This window comes from Passer domesticus, chromosome 2, assembly GCF_036417665.1.
Source record: "Passer domesticus isolate bPasDom1 chromosome 2, bPasDom1.hap1, whole genome shotgun sequence".
In the NCBI taxonomy this organism is placed as follows: domain Eukaryota; kingdom Metazoa; phylum Chordata; class Aves; order Passeriformes; family Passeridae; genus Passer; species Passer domesticus.
Genome location: NC_087475.1, coordinates 104,703,432 through 104,723,573, shown reverse-complemented (window position 1 = coordinate 104,723,573; position 20,142 = coordinate 104,703,432). Strand labels below are relative to the sequence as shown.

Below are 20,142 nucleotides of genomic sequence, written 5' to 3'. Positions count from 1 at the left end.
TCCTAGTTACCAGCAGTTCTGTGAGCAAAGCAGACACAGTGACCACACACACAATCCTGTTGCTTCACATAGATATATGTATGGGTATAGATATACTGTATATACACATGGATTTTTAATATATATATATATATATATAAAATAACACCTTGTTTATAAAGCGACATTTAATTGCCACTGGTTCCCTTCCCGCCCCACAAAAACAATAGTATACAAAATATAAAATATTTTAAATATTTATAAACGTCGCAAGAAAAAAATAGAACTGTACGAAAATATTTTTTTTTCTGAGGTTCCCTCCCTGCCCTGTGGGATGAGGAAGAGAAGGGGTACACGTCTGGCCAGCCTAGTGTGCCTTGAGTCCATAGTTGTTAAGTGGGTAGGAGTATGCCCTGCCTAATACTATCCGGTCCCGGAGGAGCTTAAATAAGACATAATAATTGCAGAAAAGGATGAGGGCCATGGAGAGGGTGTGGTTCCACTTCTCTGAGCGCAGCAGGGAGTAGAGCTGGTAGCAGACCACACTGCCTTCGATGAGAATCAGCAGGTTGAGCAGCCGTAAGGGACGGTGAAAGAGGAACTGCAGAGAAAGAGTAAAGAACGAGAGATTTCTGTCATTGTTGCTGGGTTGAAGTGAGGAGGAATATGGACATAATGCTGTCAGGGACCACTGCAGGGCAGAAGCAGTGCTTGTGCTCCAGCCACCACTAGCTGCTACTTAGGGAAAACAGTAAGAAACAAGGCATGTAGAAGTGGCATTTTGCTCGAGAAGGGGAAGTGGGTGAAATAAACCTATTGGCCTGCTGAGACACTTTCCCATTTCCCAATACCACTGCCTGATGGGAGAGCTGTGTCACTTCGATGAGAAAGCACTGACAAGGCAGCCGTGGCTCCCATCTTGCCCAGAGGTCACTGTAAGACACAATGGGAGAGCCCCACTCCTGCCAACATGTATTTTGTTCAACAGCACCAGCCAGTAATGGAACACTGAACTCTCTCCTGCTGCAGCTGGGTTTGAGCCTTTCCTCCCTCCCACAGGTGTAAAGGCACCAAGCAAGAGAAGAGATACTTGCATAAAAGCGGGCATGGGACACGTCTGAAGGCACTGCTACGTTGTAAGGCCCAACTGCTTTATACAGGCACCGGCTCCGTCGCACAAGAACTCCCTGTGGCCATATTGTGTTTTCTGACCAGCTGTGGGGAAACAATGCCAGTGTTACATCTGTGCTCCCAACCCCCTGACTCTGGGTTCACAGGAATGGACTGCATCTTGAAAAATACCACAGCCTCTGCCACAAGAACATGTCCTAGTTCCCACTGGAAAAACACAGAGGAGTGATCAGAAGCCCATTCAATGGACTCTTAAGTAATATGAACGAATGGCTTCCAGTGCTAGAACCTTTTCCACTGCAGTGGAAGGAGCCACCCCCTGCCTCTGCTCAAGATACTCTCCAGTGGCCAAGAAGAATCTCAGCATTCCTTTCTGTGAAGGAACCAGCAGTGACTGGAGGAGCTCAGAGAGCTCTTTAACACAGCCATTTCTGTTTTCAGTGAATGAGGCCAGTAGAGTTGCATGGGGAGTGGAGACACATCCTCAGTAGATAAACACTGCTGGTACTTGCTCATCCACTAGAACATCTCAGCCCCTTGCTAGGCATGCCAAGCCATGCCCATCCCCACACTCACATGTGCTGTGGAGCATTGCTGTAGGAGCCATGTTCTAGTTTCTGCCACTTGCCGAGGTGGGCGGCAGACCTGTGGAGCAGGTCACAGTACTTGGGAGGCAGCAGCTGCGTGGTGAGCATGACAAAGGCATTGATCCACACCATGATGAGGTGCTCGCAGGACCAGCGCATGTCATAGTACTGGGTGCTCTGCGAAGAGACCAGACAAGAACTTGGCACCACTGTCACAAAGCAGAAGGAGGAATGACAAGGGACATACTGCATGTGCATCCAGCAGACCCACACCACACGTTACAGGCATGCGCTTTTGGACCGGTGATTTCAGAGGGTTACAGCTTAGGAAGCACTCAGCTCCCTTCTCCTTGAGCTGCAGGAGAAAGGGCAGGGGATGATGTTGCAGCTGGTGCATCTCCTCCTCCAGCAGCAGGTAACAAGGCAGTTTGCTTGCCACCAATTGCACCAAGACTGCTACATGGATTGTGGAGCCCTGCCCATTTCTCTGCACGAACTGGAGCTTATTCAAGTTAGAGAAATGACAGATGAAAAAATATAACCCCCACACTGACAAGAGGTTCTTGGATTTAGTTTGCCAAGCATCCTAGTTGGCTCTAACAGGCTGACCACCAAAGCCTCTGATCCAAGCACTCAAAAGCCACGATGCTGGATCTGAGACGGGTAACAACAGATTCTCTTTTCTAGGAAGAACACAGCTATCCATCTGCCTAGGACAGGGGTGGGAGAAGGGGAGTTAGTAAGTGGGGTGATGGGACTAGAGGTGCATCACATTTATGGCAATACCTATCTGCCAACCAGGAGCAGTACTAGTGCACTCCGGATGCAGCCATGCTCCGCTATCCGGGCTGCCAAAGGGGAGACAGAGAAAAGGGGAATTAACCAGGAATCTGGCCTGGCAGCAGTTCACACAACATTCAGAAGGAGACAGTGGGCAGGGGCACACAGAGAGCCAGACAACAGCTACCTTCACGAAGCACAATGGCAGGAATGCCACATAGTAGGCACTGAAGAGAGAGTTGAAGAGAACTTCCTTGATCCTGCGATTGAAGTCTGCTTTTAGGCACTCCACCTCATTGCGGATGAGATCTGGGGAAAGGGGGCAGCTGTGGGTGGGGATAGACGTAGGATTATTGAACTGTTCTCTCAGGGATTCCCACAGAAGCGAGAAGAAGTCTTTGACCAGGCTGCTGACAGCTGAAGCCCCATCATCCGCCACCTGGTCCTGTACCAAGTAACCACAGTCTGCAGGTAGAGGCTGTGCTCTGCTGTCCTGGTGGAAGCAGCACAGAGGGACGTAGACACCAAACCTGCCATGAAGGAAAGAAAAAAATGGCTGAAATAATGGCCATCCCAACAGGGAGTAGGGGGCACCTCCTCAACAGACACTGGCCCTGACAAGACTGACAGCACATAGGAGCCCCCACTCCAGAAGCTAACAGCCAACTCTTCTCCCCACTAAAAAGCCAGAGGCTGTAGCTTCAACACCTGTGCAGAGAAGTTTTTTTAAATCCCATTTGTAGAACCAACAATCCCAAAGACTCAGCTTAGAAGTAGCAGTAAAGGCCCCTCACACAAAGAGCAGCCGAAGCAATTCACTTCATGAGCTCATTGCCACCTCCTCACACCATCCCCCAGCCACTCCTGCTTCCTTTTTAATCCTAAATTGAGGAGACATTACAGCCAACACTCTGCTTCCCATGGTTGCTCATGGCACCCCCAAGCAGCTGTGCCCCCCTACCCAGAAAGTTCAAAGTGGTGTCACTCACGGGTAGCCCAGGAAGAGAAGGTTGAGGACAGAATGGCTGCGGAAGAGGTTGACCAGAGTCCAGCAGAGCACCCATCCACAGAGGGTGAGCAGCACCAGGCGCACCATGTAGCACATCAGTGATGTTGCACCCACCTGAGAGGCCTGCAAATGGAGAGGAAACACTCAGAAGTCCTCTAACAACCAGTGCTAGAAGATGAGCACAAGGAATGCCTGTGGAGGAGGAGCAGGGAGAGGGGTGCCGGGAGGTAGTAGAAGAGGGATAGCTGCCCTCTTCCTCTCAGAAGCAGGAAACTCATTCTGTTACAAATGTAAATGCCTTTAATTTTATTCATGATTGACAGGATCAAAAAAATTCAAACAATCATAAGTTGTGAGGCATGACTAAAATAGAGCCTTTGAAGAAAAATTCAGAGCTGCAAAGTAGAAAAATATTTTTGCTTAAGTCCCTTATTGCTCTGATGATAGTCCAGGATGGCCTGAAACCCATTTCCTGTCTCTCTTTTCTTTAGAAGGATCAGGTCTCAGCATTGTGAAAGTTTGCAGCTGAGGGAAGAGAAGATGTGCACCTTGTCAATCCCAAACCCAGATTTCCATAATTTAGCTCTATTGGATGTGCAGGCTGCCGTGTAGTGAGGAGGCAGCACAGCAAGAAAGCCTGATCCAATCTCCAGAGGAGAGAAGGAAACTGAGCTATGAAAAGATTAAGGGTTAGAGCCAATACATGGGATACTCAAGAACCTGCATGGAAGATTTCAATGCAGAAATTTCAGTCTATGGCAAGTTTTACGGAGGATGTGAACATAAATGAAAATGGAAGAAATCAGTTGAAAAGAGACCTTCAGAGTTCCCACCTTCTCCACTTATGTATTCAACAGGACATGACTGTTCCTTTATTTCATTTACTTATTTTTAAACACTGCTTAGTTGCTCAGCCTAGAGTTGTATTGGTCGTTTCAGTGGACAAAACTTATATTTTCCTGAAAATGACCTTTTACAGAGAAGTAATCTGGCCTGGTTCTGCTCCCACAAACACAGAGAAGGTCTCAAAATCTGTGGTGACATGCCTGGAGTCTGAGTTACTGAGTAACCAGGACTGGAAAAGCCGTTCTACCACTATTCCTATTTCACTTCAGTGTAGTCATCCTTCTCCTGACCCTTCCCCCTCTCATCTCCTGTTCTTTCTTCTTGTCTTGGCCAACCTCCATGTTTGCCTTTTTGCTACCTGACTTGCAATTCTCTTGGCCACTTCTCCAGCACAAGATAGTGGAGTACATTATTGTACCTGCAGGAATAAATAAGCAAGTGGGACTATTTAATCTCCTCCTAGATGCAGAGCCAACAGAGCTACCCAATACTACAGGACATGACTGGTCTCAAGGACAAAACTCCACGGCAGACGGGCATCCTCAAAATCTTAGTCCTTTACACCCAGACTCTTCTGAGGAAAGAAACCTTCCAACCTGCAGAATTTTCTTAGTACAGCAAGTTCTACAGGCAGGAGAGGGAACAGTGGGAATGTTACCTCAGAGATAATGGCCCACACCAGCCTCCGTGCCAGCATCACTGTGATGAACGCCGCCAGGTGGTAGTCAATGAGGTGAAAATTCTGAAGGAGGAAAGAAAAAAGGTCTTCACTAGGAAAAGGGACTCTGAAACCACCCAGCTGGGGTGGGACTAGAAAGCTGGCTGCTAGAAAGTACATTAGGACCTCACATAAGCATTCCACAAATCTCTGTATTTGGGATGAAGGAAAAGCAATAAACATTAGTAACACAGGAACATCTCCAGAAGCAAGATCTCTTCCACGTGGAGATTCCTTCCCATGGAGAGGTTTCCATGGAAAACAAAACACATTCACCCTTCAGGCAGGTATTTTTGAGGTCAAAGGGACATCTAAAACCAGAATGCTACCATGGAGAACAGGTTGCAGGTTTCCACAGAAAAGCCCCTGAGCAATCAGACAAAGGGCAGCCAAACCTGAGACCAGAGTGAGCACACCAGCTCACTTTCCCTCTTGGTTTTATAAATGGTCTGTAGCAACCAGTGCTGCCTGATGAAACCAAGCTGATCTGAGAAACCTCATCTTCACTGGCCATGAATAAGTTCTCTAGCTGCATCAAGTTAGACACAGTTCTTACAGCTTTTCAGTGAAGCCATCCAATATATTCTGGCCAGAAGAGTTAATAGACTCTGAATACTGCTGCTTTTGGTACTTCAAGGACATTTTAGGTAAAAAAGAATGTTTGAGTTGTGATGGGAATAAACTATTCCCATCCTGCCGGGTAGGAAGCCCCAAACAGAATGCTTTTACTTCTAAGCCAGCTGTGTCCAGCACGGTAAGCTGATCAGGAGGCTGGTGACTGGAACACCAGCACCACCTGTCGGTACAGGTAACTGAGGGACCACCTCGTGCTTCCAAGCAGCCTTCAGGTCACGGTTGCAGCTGCACAGGCTGGCTTTGCTCACTTGAGACGCGCTGGCTCACAGGCAGCTTACTGGGACAGCAAGAACACTGAAACAAAGGAGGTCGAGAGCTTTACATAAGCTAAGGATCTGACCTCCTCCCCCGCTGTGCTGCTGACCTGCTGTGGCATCCTAACAAAAATCTGCACATCTTCCTTCTCTCAGGCTCTGTTGTTTCAACTGGCAAGGGGCACTCACAGCAGGGACAGCTCCTGGAGTCTCAACTCTGTGTCAAACCCTAGGGGCTAGCTAGACCATGCAAACATGTGCAAGAAATTTCCCTTGAAGGAGTCCTGCTGATTTTTCTCTCTCTCCTGCAATGATTTTCTCCCCTGTAAAATGGGGGATGACATGGCTCTGACTGACAGTGTCACGTGAACTCTCATTCACTCCCTTAATGTCAAATGCTTGGTGATTTCTGGATTGAAGAAGCGTGAAAGGAGCTGTGTAATGAAAAAGCCCAAGTGATGGCACTTGCTGGGGAACTCACCAGTGAGGTGCAGGAAGCAGGGTGATTGTATGGGTACCACCAGACAGTCTTGTAGATGTTGATGTACTGAATGAAGAGGGCTACCAGAAGGTAGATGAAGAACAGGAATTCAAAGAGAAGGCTCCCATCCAATGGCAGTTCAGGGATCCGGCAGTGACGCACAGGCTCTGGAGTAATCAGCGCTGTGATCGGAGGTGCCGACAGGCTGATGGCACTACCATTCCTGAAGCAGAGAGACATCACTTACTTGGTAAACATACTACATTTTCCAGGACAGAGTGCTTGAGGTTGTGAATTTGAGACTGGGCGTTACTAGGGGAGAGGTGACAGCAGTCTTACTTTCCTATTTCTGACATGAGGCTGGTGGTGAGCTCCATCATCCTAGCTCAGACAAAACCCTTATCCAGAATTTTCTCTGGATGACAGCTTGAGCTGTCAGAAGTGCTGTGACATGCCCAGCAACATTTCAGTAAACTTGCAGACTGAGGAGCAGACACACAGAGCAAAAATCATTAAGGACTCTGTGCTACACCCAACAGTTAATATTGGCTCTTTCCACCCTCACACTAGCACCCAGCCTCCTTGTCCAACACAGCAAAGTGCCCATTGTCTTTCTGTTCATAGTTCCTCTTTTAAAAAGATGAGTAACTAAAAATGGAATGGAGTAGTTCAGCCACTTCCTAGAGGCTAACCTCTCAAGTGTTCTCACACTTCCTTTGTTTCTAGCTTTCAGAGGAGGATAGGACAACTAAATTCTCTGGCATACTGAACTAGTGGAGGAACTATGCTATGTCTGACTGAAACCAGATAAGCAATGCTCTCCCAGGACCCTGGGGCCCTGACTCCAGAGTCTCGACAGCCACTTGCTTCTCAAGAACCTCAAACAGTGCTATCTGTCCCTCTGTCCCTGACAGAGAAGTCTGTAAAGGCCAAAGCTAAATGGCTTGGATTGCTCTACTCTGTAAGAATGAACCTATACCAGGGCCCCAGCATGCAGCAAATAGCTTCTCTAGTCTGCCAACTTTTTATGGAAAGAAGTAATGCTGGGCCCTTTCAGTCTTTATACCAAATGTGGTAATCTCAATGTCACTGCATGTGTGTTCCTGTTTCAGCCACCAACTTCCCCAGAAAATGCAGGTCATCTTTACCAACAAAGAGAATTAGTTTCATCAGCCTGCAGGTCTAAAACAGAATATGGGCATCCTCTTGCCCTGCCTTTTATTATGTAGGAGGAAGAGTCACAGCTGTACTCTGACGTGTCACACTAATTCCCCAGGGCAGTGAAGGCGAGTGAGCGAGACAAGGACTCATCACTTGCTAGGACTCACTGCTCTGGAAACTGCTGCAGGAAAGACAAATGAAGCATTGTGTGATTTCTACTGTGGCTGTTGCGACCACAGTGAGTGGTGAAGGGAGGCTGAGACCGCTGCCACTATCCCCTCCATGGGGCTGGTTTTAATGCATGAAGTCAAAAGAGAGGCTGCAGAGGGAAGCATGTACCACAGCAGAGCCGAGAAGAGAAGCTGTAAGAGGTTTGTCACGCAGGACTTGTTCCCTCTTGGATGAGCCATCTCATAACGCCACAATGGAAGGCTCAAGGTTCCCCTCTCCCAGTCCCCCACTTTCACCACAAAGCTGTGCTCCCACACAGGGTTCAGGGTGGATCAAGGCTCCTTTCTTTCAGTGCCCAGCCACAGATGTCTCAACAACCCTGCCTTTGTCCTCACCTGTTTCTCAAACCAGTACCGTTTCCACAGCTCCCGCCAACCAGAGTCTGGAGAGAAGGCAAAGCTGAACGGCTTAGCTGCTGCCGGCTGGGTCCCCTCCTTCCACCGGGCATGACCAGGAACCAGTCCACTTCCAGTGCCTCCAGCAGGCTGTGCCCCGACACCCAGACAACAATTCAAAAGCCTTCCCAAATCTGCAAAGGAGGCAGAAACATCACTTAAGCTTTAAACTGCTGGTCAGGCTCACCACACTCCAGCCAGGCAAATTCACGCAGAAGGAAGTCACTCTCATACACTCAGAGCCCTGTGGGACAGCCATCACCACTCTAAAACACTGTGCCACTTCAATGGCAGCAGGTCAGTGTCTGCTTGCACACCCAGAATGAACACCACTGGCACTGTGTCTCTAAAAAGGGGCTGCTTACATTAGCCATCAATGACTGACAGCACTTATTGCTGGCTGGAAAGCACCACTGAGCATCTCCAGAGCTGGAGACGGCACAAACGTGTGCTTTATTTCAAAAGCAAACCTGGAAAGAGCCCTCTCCATGTTGTGGTTGAGCTACTAGGGCTTCACAGCTCTTTTTAGGCACCCAGCACATTACTTGCCAGGCTCTGATGCTGGCAGGTAATTCGGACACCCTCTGGCAGAGCTCTGAACAGACAGACTGGTGTCCTTGAAGGAAACTGCATGGTTCAGCTCCCTTCTGTGCTAATGCCCAAATGACACCAAGGTAATACATCCATTTAAAAGTGGGTTTAGTTAGCAGAAAAGTGCAGCAAAATGCACATGTATGCATGTACTTCAAATGCACATATGGGCAAACACATAAACCAGCCCTGAAAAGAAAAATAATTCAGAAGTAAACTTGTACATATTTATTTGCCTATTTATTTTTAATGATACACTTCAATCTATTGATTCCTTAAAATGAACCAGTATGAGAGAGGCTGGGCAACTCAGAATATCAGAAACAATAGTGTTGTTTCTGGCACGGACTTTATCACTTCCCATACAATTTTTTTTCTATTTTACTGGTCTTCCACGTGACACTGCAAGGATTTTGGCAGTCAGGAAAGTTTCCAATGGAAACACAGCAGATGTAAGGGAGCAAAGGATTGGAGTGCACATGTGCTGTACAGGAACAAGACAGTGAGTGAGCATCTCACTACAAGGACTTTGGGGTGTCTGTGTACCTGAAGTCTAAAGCAGCTGCCCTTCTGGAAAAATATAATAGCCAGAACCAACCCAGGGGCCAAACAAGCACACGCACCTTCTGGGAAAATCTAGATGTAGCTTTGAAATGTACAGATGGAACCTATGGTCTATTTATAATTCAGTCATCACCTCCTTTAAAATCCTGAGAAATCACAGCTGGCAGAAATGCCAGAAGTTTTCTCAGTGAGTCACAGGACTGTCACCATGAACACAGTATGCAGGAGTACTTCTCTAAAAAATTCCCTCAAAGAATTGCCCTTTGTATTAAAATTTCCCATCCTTCATCTCTACTCCGATACACAATTGTCATGATTGAAACCAGGATACCAATTCTCAAACTTTCAACAACAATCAAGATGTTTCAAAGGATGAATGCTTTCTGCATACCCACATGAAAGTCAGTTGGAATAATGAAACCAAATCAAACCTAAAAAAAACACACCAAAAAACAGAGATCCAGGAGAGAGAGAAAAAAAAATAAAAAGGAGATATGAAAATGCATGAAAGGCAAGCAAACATTGGAGAATTTTGGTTTTCAGGTAAATAGTGTGTTTTGGCAGACTTTTATACTCTCATATCTCCAATAGCAACACAAGAGAGATTGAAGCCTTCCTTATCTTTCTTGTCAAGCAAGAATTTTAAGACAATTTTCCCTAGGATGTTCTAGAGTTTCATTTGGAAATATTTATATTTCAGGAATTAAATATAAACAAGAAAATTCTCCTGCATGTGTAAGTTGAGCAGAGGCAGCAACAAACAATGCAGAATTCACTTAGGACATTCAGACACTTTTGATCAACAGCTGAAGTGAAGGAAAAAAATGAGGAAAAACCCCCAAAAATAACAAACTTGAAAGCCATTTTAAGCCAAATTTAGCTACCACAGGGCCTGTAGTAGCTGAAACAATAGTTCTGATTCGACCTACAGGATATTTATGATAATGGATGCAATATGTTGGTGGTCTAATTAGTGCTTTTAACAGTGGAAGGTATTTTATACCACATTCAATAATTCATGTAAATAATTTAACAGGTCTCATTAGTATCACCCCATTAGTATGCCTCACACACTCGCCAATACAGACACTTGGACACAAAGTAATGGCAATTCCAGCCCCTGGCTTTACAAACCAGTGAAATGCAGGTTTCTACCAGTAAAAACAACTGCCCATGGAAAGAAGCCATCCTTAACATCAGTACACATATTTTAAATGCACTTGAATAAGCCCTTTCACGGTGATTCATGAACATATAGACTGGGCAGTTCCTCAAGCCAAGCTTTAAATAACTTTGCTGGAGTTAGATCAAATTAGGTAGGCGTTTGTTGGAGCAAAATCTGCCTAAGAACCATTCCTTTTTTTGTTTGCTTTTATTTTTTTAAAATTAGCCACACAAAACTGAAGCTCCACAGATAAAGCTAAACAAAGCAGTGAGATTACAGATCAGATTGTCTCTAAGTCTGCTTCTTTTGGCCTTGAACCAATCAACAGCCCTCCTTTTTGAGGAGAAAGACATGAGGAAAAGCGTTTTTATAGCTTTCAATTAATAAACAAAGGCATGATTATACTTTGAAAATGAGAAGAAAAGGTGTCCATAAACCCCTTACTCCAACAGATAATATTCCAAGTCATATTACGTATTAATGCAGAGTCCACCCTGCTCCCTTCTCTGCTTGCACTCCCCACCCCATCAGTGATTATTTTATAGAGTCACGCAGAGAAAGTGAGTAATGAAAGATAAAAGCTTTTCCTGACAAGACTCGTCAGTCCATTAATGTGATTCCACACTGTTCTTTCCAGTTCACCTACAATTTCCCTCAAAAAATAAGTGAAGTCCCTTCATCCTCAAAACCAATGTTACCTAGCCTCCAAGATCTACTCTCTGAGGCACATGTGGGCATCATAAAAGCACCCAGGCAGAATCTGGAGAGTAGCTACAGAAGAGCAGACAGTGGTTCTGCCCATGCACAGGGAATGGATATGGGTACGGACAACACTTGGATCCTAGGGCAGACCATGCTTCAGGACAGAGACAAAACTTTAATTTGTGACAGTTACAAGAAAATCCAGAAACAGAAGGCATCAGATGCTCTGATTTCAAATTTCCACTTTTAGGACCACAGAAAGCACTTGGTAATTTTTTTTTTATTCTGTGCCATGATATCCTTCCTTGCCCATCAGCTCCCCAGCTATCCTGATGAGGCAGGATCGTGGCAGGATCAAGGCAGGCAAGAGCCACAGCTGTGTACAAGACGTTACTGATAAAAAGCTAGGCAGATGAATTACTCACCAATTCAGAGGTGAAACAGTGTGTAGCCCTGTCCTGCTCACCAAGGCCCATCACTCAGAATCATGTTTTTGCATCAGCAGCTGCCCAAACAGCTCTTTCAAGAGGCAAATCAGGAGAGAGTCAGTGACTCATCAGAATGGAAAGTGTGCCTGCCTGTTCCCCATCTCTTTGCTGGAAACGCTACAAAGCTCAGTTGGTTATTTTGATGGTGTCAACATTTTTTAATTGGAGAAAACTCCGAGCCTCTGCAGTCCTGTTGGGAAGCTTGCTGAGAACTCCCAGAGGCTGGAATACATTCAAGTGGCTCTCCTCAGCTCCACAAGTCCTGCAACCAGTTACTCACAAAAGCAGAAAGGGAAACATGGCCATCCTCACTTGGTGTAATGCGGCTCCAGAAGACCACAGGTCTCTCACTGCAACTCACCATCTCAATTAAAGTAACCTTCTTCCTGCTGAGGAAGCATCTGACAGCTGGGGGTGAAGCAACACATGGCCTTTGTGGTGAGGGACTCTCTCTGCCTCCTCCACAGCAACACAGACACTCCTGGCAAGATTTTCCATTCAGGGTGTCCGTGCTTTATGGAAACACACCTGCCACGTGTGCAGAGCTCCATGGCAGGGAAGCGCAGCCAGCCACCCCCATGACACGGCTGCAGAGCACTGACACAAAGCACAATTAGTTACTGAAACTGTTTGAAAATGCTCTTTTGGTTGCTAATGTCCTCAACTCAACTCACTGCAGCTGGTCAGCCTAACCCTAAACTTGCAGTTGTTCAGCAATCCTAATATCTTTGCAAACTAACACACAAGCTTTCCTTTGAACTTTGAGAGTCCTAGTCACTATAGGTTATTTTTACTTCCTTTCAGTGTCAACCTCTTATTTATTTACTTAAACTAAAATAAAAACCAACCAAAACCCCATTTTGAAAGCTGAAAAAAGACACAAAGCTAGTAATTGACTCACCCAATATACAAAGAAACAAAATCACCACAGAGCCAAGGAACAGCGACGGCTGCACCCAAGCCTTGGTGACAAGGCCACCTTGTCAGCACCCCCACATCTGCCACACCAGAAGCCACAAAGACACAAAACTTCTGTGAAAGCCCCAACTGGTCTGGAAATAAAATAAGCATTTGGTTGTTGCAAGAGAGGAAACAACCGACAGGTTATCAGATGGAAAGCTAAATATTTGGCTTGCACAGAGCTGCCCCAGTGCTAAGTCAACACAACCTTTCAACTCTGGCTGGATCCAAAGGCACACACCCGCCACCTGGCTCAGAGCTGGGAGGCAAAACCGGTTAGAAGGGAGGTCTCCAAGTCAGCACATTTTCCAAGTCCTCATGCCATACAGAACGATGGATTAAGATGGGGACTTGGCACAAAGAGAGACAGAAAACCCCCTGAAGTGCAGCCCAAACACCATCACACGGGAGAGCTGGGTGGGGAGTCATCACTGTCAGGTGGTGCACCAGCAAGACTAATTTTTGCTCAATGACTAATAAATGCTCAATGACTTACTTCTCTGTAAAAACAAAACCAACCCATCAAGACCATGTTAGTGTAGGCTTTTCTGATACAGCACAACTCTGGCTGAAGAGGCTCCATCTATCAGTCCTCTACACAGATGCCAAAACCAAAGGGTTGAAGTAGCAAGATTATGGCAAACGTTAACAAACAGCATATGTACTGCAGGACTTACTTTTAGTATTTTCATCAAGGAAGACTAGAGCTAAGCAGAAAGGTAAGTGGAAAAATAGAAGTTTTAGCTTAAGACAAGGGCAAGGCAGCGCCTGACATTTGTAGATGCCACAGTACTTAAAATACCCACATATAAAAATGGGAACAGGAAAGAAAAGTTTTACAGGAAAAGCCTCTCAAAGTTAACCTGCAGTAAGCTCAGTGAGCTCATTTTGCAGACATGTTAAAGTACAGGATTTAGGTTCTTAATACTACAGATAAAATTATCTAAGATACTGAAAAAGCCATTTTTAAAACCAGAGAAATCCTATAAATTCCCCAAAAATCCCCTCAAAGACCTTACTTTAGGGGGTGCAAGGAAGAAATTTCCAGAGGTATGCAGGCAATAGTGTCCTCTTCAGAATACAGGTGAGTTCAGGTTTTTGTGAATTGGAGGAAAGTTGAGACACACACTAAATGCTCTACACAAACCTTGGCGAGTACAAGAACAAAGCCACAATTCCTGGTGTAATAAAACAGTATTACCTTATATTACCATATAATTACCTTGTGCAACTAACTGCTGCAGCAGGTCAAAATAAACAGCTTAGGAAAATTTTAATGAATGACTGTAGTAACTTTATGAATGAAGACAAGAGAATTTATATTCCAAAAGGAAGTAAAAAAAAAAAACCCCAAACAAAACAACAAAACAAAACAAAGCCACAATGCAAGACCCTCAAGGCTCAGCAGCTCCAAGTGGCCAATAACAGTCATCACCAAGCCAACAAGTATTACACAGCTAGCAGCAAGACATTAACATTTTCTTTGGCTTCTTCTGATGTATACAACAACTCTCCCAGCCAAATACTGGAACTGGGAATAAAGAAAGCATTAGCTCGTTCTTGTGTGAGAGCAAGACAGAATTGCAAAGCTGAGCTTTTCCATCAGTAGAGGGAAATGCAGGCCTGACCAGTTGGGTCACAGTCTATTTTGGTCCTAGAGTTCCCATGCTTCCGAATTGTCTGGGGAAAGGGACATCAAGCCCAGCCTGATCCAGAGTAAGAGGCCCAAACTAAAGAGCTGGAGGGAATTACCAAGCCAGACAGTTCTCTGAGTATGTAACAACATAGCAGTTTTAACTCCAACTCCACATTACTGATAGAAACTGAAGTTCTGTTGAGAAGGGGACACTGGTTGGGAAGTGAAAGACAAGGACAGTGTTTCAGCAGACACAACACAGGCAAAGCTATCAAAGCTGGCCAATAATACAATTTATCAACACGCACTCACTCCTAAGTACATCTTGCACCAGAGCTCTTCAGTAAACATTACGCACAGCCACAGCTCTGCTAAAACACAGCTACAGATCACTCTCCATTATACCATGCCACGTGCAGTATCTGGGAAAGTCAGGAAATTTTAGGTATGGCCACTGAATATTTTTTTCAAAGATATCAAGGCAAATGCACAACAAAACAGATCACTGATCTGATGGGGGGAAAAGAAGGAAAAAAAATAGAAGATGCTCAAGCTCTAAGAGCCCATCTTAAAATTTTCCATCAAGCAAGCCACCAAGACAGGCATTCTCCTCCCAACCTTGAACACAAACCCGCAGTCTAATAGACCGAGCACAGGCCAGGATAGTTTTTGCTTTTTAATCTTTCCTCTTCAACTGACTTCCAGGGATTTTGTTTTAGCAATACAGACCTCAGTTTCCTTATCCAAAACAGGATAAACTGTTCAGCAAGTACTTCTCCTCCCAAGGGTCTTTGTATGTAGTAGTGGATATTTTTTACAGTATTATTTTAGCACTTTACACAAGCTTTTTTTAAAACAAACAGAAGCAGCTTTCCTGCTGGTTTTGTTCCTCTGCCAATCTCGATGTTTAATTTAATGGAGATCAGCCATGATGACAAATCATGGGGAGTCACTAGGATTTTTCTATTTTGTCCTGAAACAGCTAAAAATAAGGCAGGCATCTGCCATCTATACCAATGAGCTTGAACGCATGAAGAAGAACACAGGTTAAAAACCAACTTCCTTGAGACCTTACACCAAGTTATCACACTGGGATTTAGAAGGTATCAGTGAGACAATGCTTTGCACATCCCTGACACTACAAAAAAGCAACAATATTGCAGGGAATTTTAAATGAATTGTAATTTGTATAAAAATAAATTTGCATTAAAATATAAACTACATATGAGAATGCATTGATTCTGCTCTATTTGCCTCTTAAACAACAGGTTCAGGAGATATAAATATTCCCCACAAAACAGTAAGTCTTCAATTCAACCTCCATGACTTTGGTAGGCAGGACTCAGAACTTTGTATGGCTGTTTACAGAGCAACTAATCCAGCAGATTGAGAAAATGCAATAGGACACATTAATCCCTTGTATAATTAATTATACTGAGACTAATCCAGCTGTCTGAATCTGCATCCACGCTCCCTTATACGTATTTCTGGGCTGCAGATGTCTACTGATAATTGTGCTTTAAATCAACAATTCCAAACCTCCCAAGGGACACCACTGCACCCTGTCTCCCAGGACAGCGCTCCTGACCAGGTTGCACAATACCCACTTCTCACCAGAAGTCTTGTTTTCACTTGCAATACCCAAAAAAGCCAAGAAAAGGTTGGAAATAACTCACCAATGAAAACAGCCCCCAAAGAATGGCATGAAATCTTCCAGGACAGTTTGTGAAAGCTAATGAGCTATTTTCCCAAGTCACACAGCTACTACAGATTTTAAAAATCTGTACTCTGATTTTATAAATCCACCTGCTAACAGCTATGCCACTTACCTAACCGTGGTAGGGTTAGAAACAAATGGATTAAAGTTCCAGTTTTAACTGCCACAAGAAAACTTCTTCATGATTTCACAGGATTTCATGATTCTGTGGCACAGGGAAAACACTGGGACTAAGGAGTAGAACTGTCTCAGAATTGTTACTATCTTGTTGCTTTCCACCACATCCATCTTTAGCAACTGTAACTGTACTGAGGAGTGGCCCAACTGGTTTCTGAACTGAATGCTGATGGAAACTGGAAGCCACCTTAACAAATATTTCTAGCACATTTACTCTTGGCTGTATTATCAAACATCCAGATTTGATGCCTACAGAGAGAAAGAAAGTGTTATGTTTTATGAAAACCAGGTTTGAGTCAATCTGCATTACATATCCTTTCAGAGAAAGATTTGTGTTCAGTGCTACTCAGTTTCAAAACCAGCAGAAAGGTGCAGGGCTTCCCCTTCAAACACTGCATACAGAAGTTATTTTTTTAATCTAAAATGTCAGAACAAAGACGAATGTCTCAACAATGCATAGACAAAAAAAAAGTGATTAGACCTGTCTGCTTTTGAGTACTACATAACAGTACACCTATATTGGCAATGTTACATCAGCACAAATGTTGCCAACACAGGCAGGCCAGTAAGATGAGAATTGCTTTATTTCCTTAGCTACCACTGAATCTGCTGTGGTAAATGCCATTAGTGTCTCTGAAAAACAAGTAATTCAGCAAAGTGCTAATTATTACAATGCAAAAATTTTGTTATAAGAATTCATCATCTTACAAGTAGAATAGAAACATGCACTGCAAAGTAGGAAGCAAAATGTTTTGTCCCCATTTTACAATCATAGAGACTAAATATAAAAGAAATAAAAGCCCTGCATTTTCAAAATTATTAATGATATTGAATGCTCTGGTTGAGGCAGTATAGACACCTCTATTAGTAGGAAAATGGACACCCAGAGCTTCTAAAAGCCAGATCTCAAATGCTGCGAACAGCCAGCCTGGAATGAGCTGTACAGGAGGCACACAGGTGTTCTATGGTCTTGAGATCAGGAGTACACGCTGAGCACGGGTCACTGTGTCACTGATATCACTTGAGCTTCTTGTTGTTCCAAATAAATCAAACCTGGACAACATTACCACCTGCTGTGCTGGTTTGTACTGCAAAACCCCAGGCAAAGAAGCTCAAGAATAGGAACAAGGAGTAGCTGCATCTACACCCGAAGAAATTTCAGTCAGATAAGGGACAAGAAGGAGCAAATGAAGTTTCAGCCCAAACCCCAGAGGGGTCAGCATTGCCTGGCTACAGACCAGTGAGCCCAGATTTTACCAGCAGAGTATTATCCAAGCACCTTGGCTGAAGGACTCTGCACTCCAGGAGGTGCAGCTGGAAGGAGAAATGAGTGTCAGAAACAGTCCAACAGCAGGAGTGCCAGGAGGTGAGCCATGGAGCAGACTGTGGGTTAAAAAGGGCTGATGTGCTCTGCCTTCAGCATCCTGTGAAGGCAGAGCTGTGAAATGAGCTGAGCCATTCCAGTCCCACCCTTGTACTACTGTATCCCTCTCCCAGAAAATCTGTTCTGGTAACAGTGAGTTAACAGACAGAAGGGATGGTTACAGAAGGGATGCCTTGTCTCCAAAAATTTTGTAACTCACCCCTTTGTAACACAGACATCTCATTTCTCCACTTACAGTCGTAACAGACGACAGGGACAGGGGCCCCTTACTCACAATGGAAAGCATGCATGAGAGCAATCAGAGATTGCAAACAAAGCTGCCTCTGTTTCTGCTGTACGTTCACATGTTAAAATGATGCTGGAGTAGCCAAGGAGCTGCCACATGCAATAGGGAAAATCATGTGCCCGACTGCTACCCTATATAAGGGAGAATGATTGATACACTGTTTTCACTGCGGTATAAAAACGAAATGCGCACCCACATCCATTCTGGAAACGGTACCTTATGGCGGGTTGGATTTGCCTGGACTTACAGCAGATTGCCTCAGCTCTTCATCTTCCACAGGTCAGTGCCCTTGCAGGACTGGTTATGTAGGGACAGCGCTTTAAAAGCCCAAAGCAGACATTCCCGTGACCCCAGCCCAACTTCCTCGCGTTGAACCCCAACCCTCCCACCACAGAGCACCCGGCTCTCAGCAGCGTGCGCGGATCTCCCGCTTTGACCCAAACACGGCAGGAAACGCCTCAAAGGAGAAGCCCGGGACCCAATGCCGTAACTTAGCAGCAGGACGGAACACACCCGGCCTCCGCAGCACTCACTCCCACACGCAGACACACGGCAGGCTCCGCAGGGGGGCTCGGGCGGTCGCAGCCCGCCGCCCGCATGGGGGGCCGCGGCTCTCCCGGCGCGGCGCTGCCCCGGGAGCGGCGGGGCCGGTACTCACACATCCAAGCGCGGGCGGCGGCGCGGCTCGGACATCAGCCGGCAGCGGGGTTCCCTCCGGCGGCAGCGGCCCGGCGGCGAGCCCCGGACCGCCCGGGGAGAAGGAGGCTGCGGCGGTGGGAGCCCCGCGGAGCGTCCCTCCTCCCGCAGGGCAGACCCACCTCGCCGCGGCCCCGCGGCGGGGCAGGAGCAGGGCAAGGGACAGGAGGAGAAGAGGAGGCAGGCGGGCGGGTCCGGCCTCGGCGCCCCGGCGCGGCCCTGCACAGCGCCGGCTACCCGGGAGACGTGGCAGTGAGGGCTGATGCTCTCATCACACGGCGACAGCGGCGGCGGCCCCCGGCGGCCGCGGCCGGCCCAGGGAGGGCAGGAGCCGCGGGGCGGGGCGGCGGCCGCGCCGCGCCGCCATCTTGGTAGGGGCAGCCGGGCCTCGCTGCTGTGGCGCCTCAGAGCGGTGCTCCGTCCGCTTGTTCGCCCCGGAACCACAGGGCACGTGTGGAATTTCAGCAGGGGGCCGGGCAAACAGGGCCTCAGACCCCTGAACACCAACGCCAGCCCTTTTCCCCGGGGAACAAAACCCACCAGCCGAGGTTCCTGATGCCAGTTTGCAGGAGGCACTGGCACTGTCAAACCAGCCAGGTCTGGGAGGCATCCTCCGCTATATGGAAATAGAGCGAGGAGCTGGCCACTCGAGGCCACAGGTCCCTGAACACCAACGCCGGCCCTTTTCCCCGGGGAACAAAACCCACAAGCCCAGGTTCCTGATGCCAGTTTGCAGGAGGCACTTGGCACTGTCAAAACAGCCACAGCTGGCAGTGGTGGCAGCTTGGGTCTGGGAGGCATCCTGCGACATGCGGAATTTCAGCAGGCAGCCGGCCACTCCGGGCCACTGGCCCCTGGCCACAAACGCTAGCCCATTTCCCTGGGAAGCAAACCTCACCAGCCCAGGTTCCTGATGTCAGTTTGCAGGAGGCACTCGGCACTGTCAAAGCAGCCCGAGTTGGTAGATGTGGCAGTTTGTTTCTGGGAAGCATCCTGCCTCCCAGACGGCAGAAAGATCCACACGGAATCACACAATCAATGAGGCAGGTCTTGCAAAAGTCCTTTGAGATCGTGGAGTCCAACCTATGCCTGATCACTACCTTGACAACCAGATCATGGCACTGAGACCCACATCCAGTCTTTTCTGAAACGCCTTCAGGGTCCGTGACTCCGTCACCTCCCCAGACAGCCCAGTCCAATGTCTAGTCATCATTTTCGTCGAAGAAATTCCTCCTAAAGTCCAATCCACACCTCCTCTGGTACAGCTTAAAATTGTGTCCTCTTATCCTGTTGCTTGTTTCCTGGGAGAAGAGACCGAGACCAAGAGAGTCATATATGGTCCTCCCAAGCTTTCTGTTCTCCAGGCTAAATCCCAGCTCTCTCACCTGCTCCTCAGAGGACTTATGTTCCAGAACTTGTCACCAGCTCTGTTGCCCTTCTCTGGCCTCACTCCAGCATCTCAAAGCCTTTCTTGTATTGGGGGGCCCAGAACTAGACACAGGACTTGAGGTGTAGCCATGTTTTGCATAATGAGATGCCATTTAAAACAAAATCATAAACTAATAATT

General features: G+C 46.5%; 1 protein-coding gene across 2 annotated transcripts; it reads right to left on the bottom strand.

The window, feature by feature from the left end:
* Nucleotides 1–59: 59 nt before the first annotated feature.
* Nucleotides 60–18,900, bottom strand: TMEM39A (transmembrane protein 39A). 2 transcript variants are annotated; one of them, XM_064410236.1, is made up of 9 exons: nucleotides 18,537–18,900; nucleotides 8,149–8,342; nucleotides 6,422–6,644; nucleotides 4,991–5,074; nucleotides 3,467–3,609; nucleotides 2,665–3,007; nucleotides 1,687–1,874; nucleotides 1,074–1,194; nucleotides 60–580 (listed from the first exon to the last, which is right to left on the bottom strand). In XM_064410236.1, the coding sequence occupies exons 2-9, from the start codon at nucleotides 8,259–8,261 to the stop codon at nucleotides 347–349; spliced, it is 1,449 nt and encodes a 482-aa protein (XP_064266306.1). In that variant the 5' UTR covers nucleotides 8,262–8,342; nucleotides 18,537–18,900; the 3' UTR covers nucleotides 60–346. The 2 variants fall into 2 exon arrangements, with proteins under 2 accessions (XP_064266306.1, XP_064266307.1); XM_064410237.1 differs by lacking the exon at nucleotides 18,537–18,900 and adding an exon at nucleotides 18,095–18,109.
* Between the last annotated feature and the right edge of the window lie 1,242 nt (nucleotides 18,901–20,142).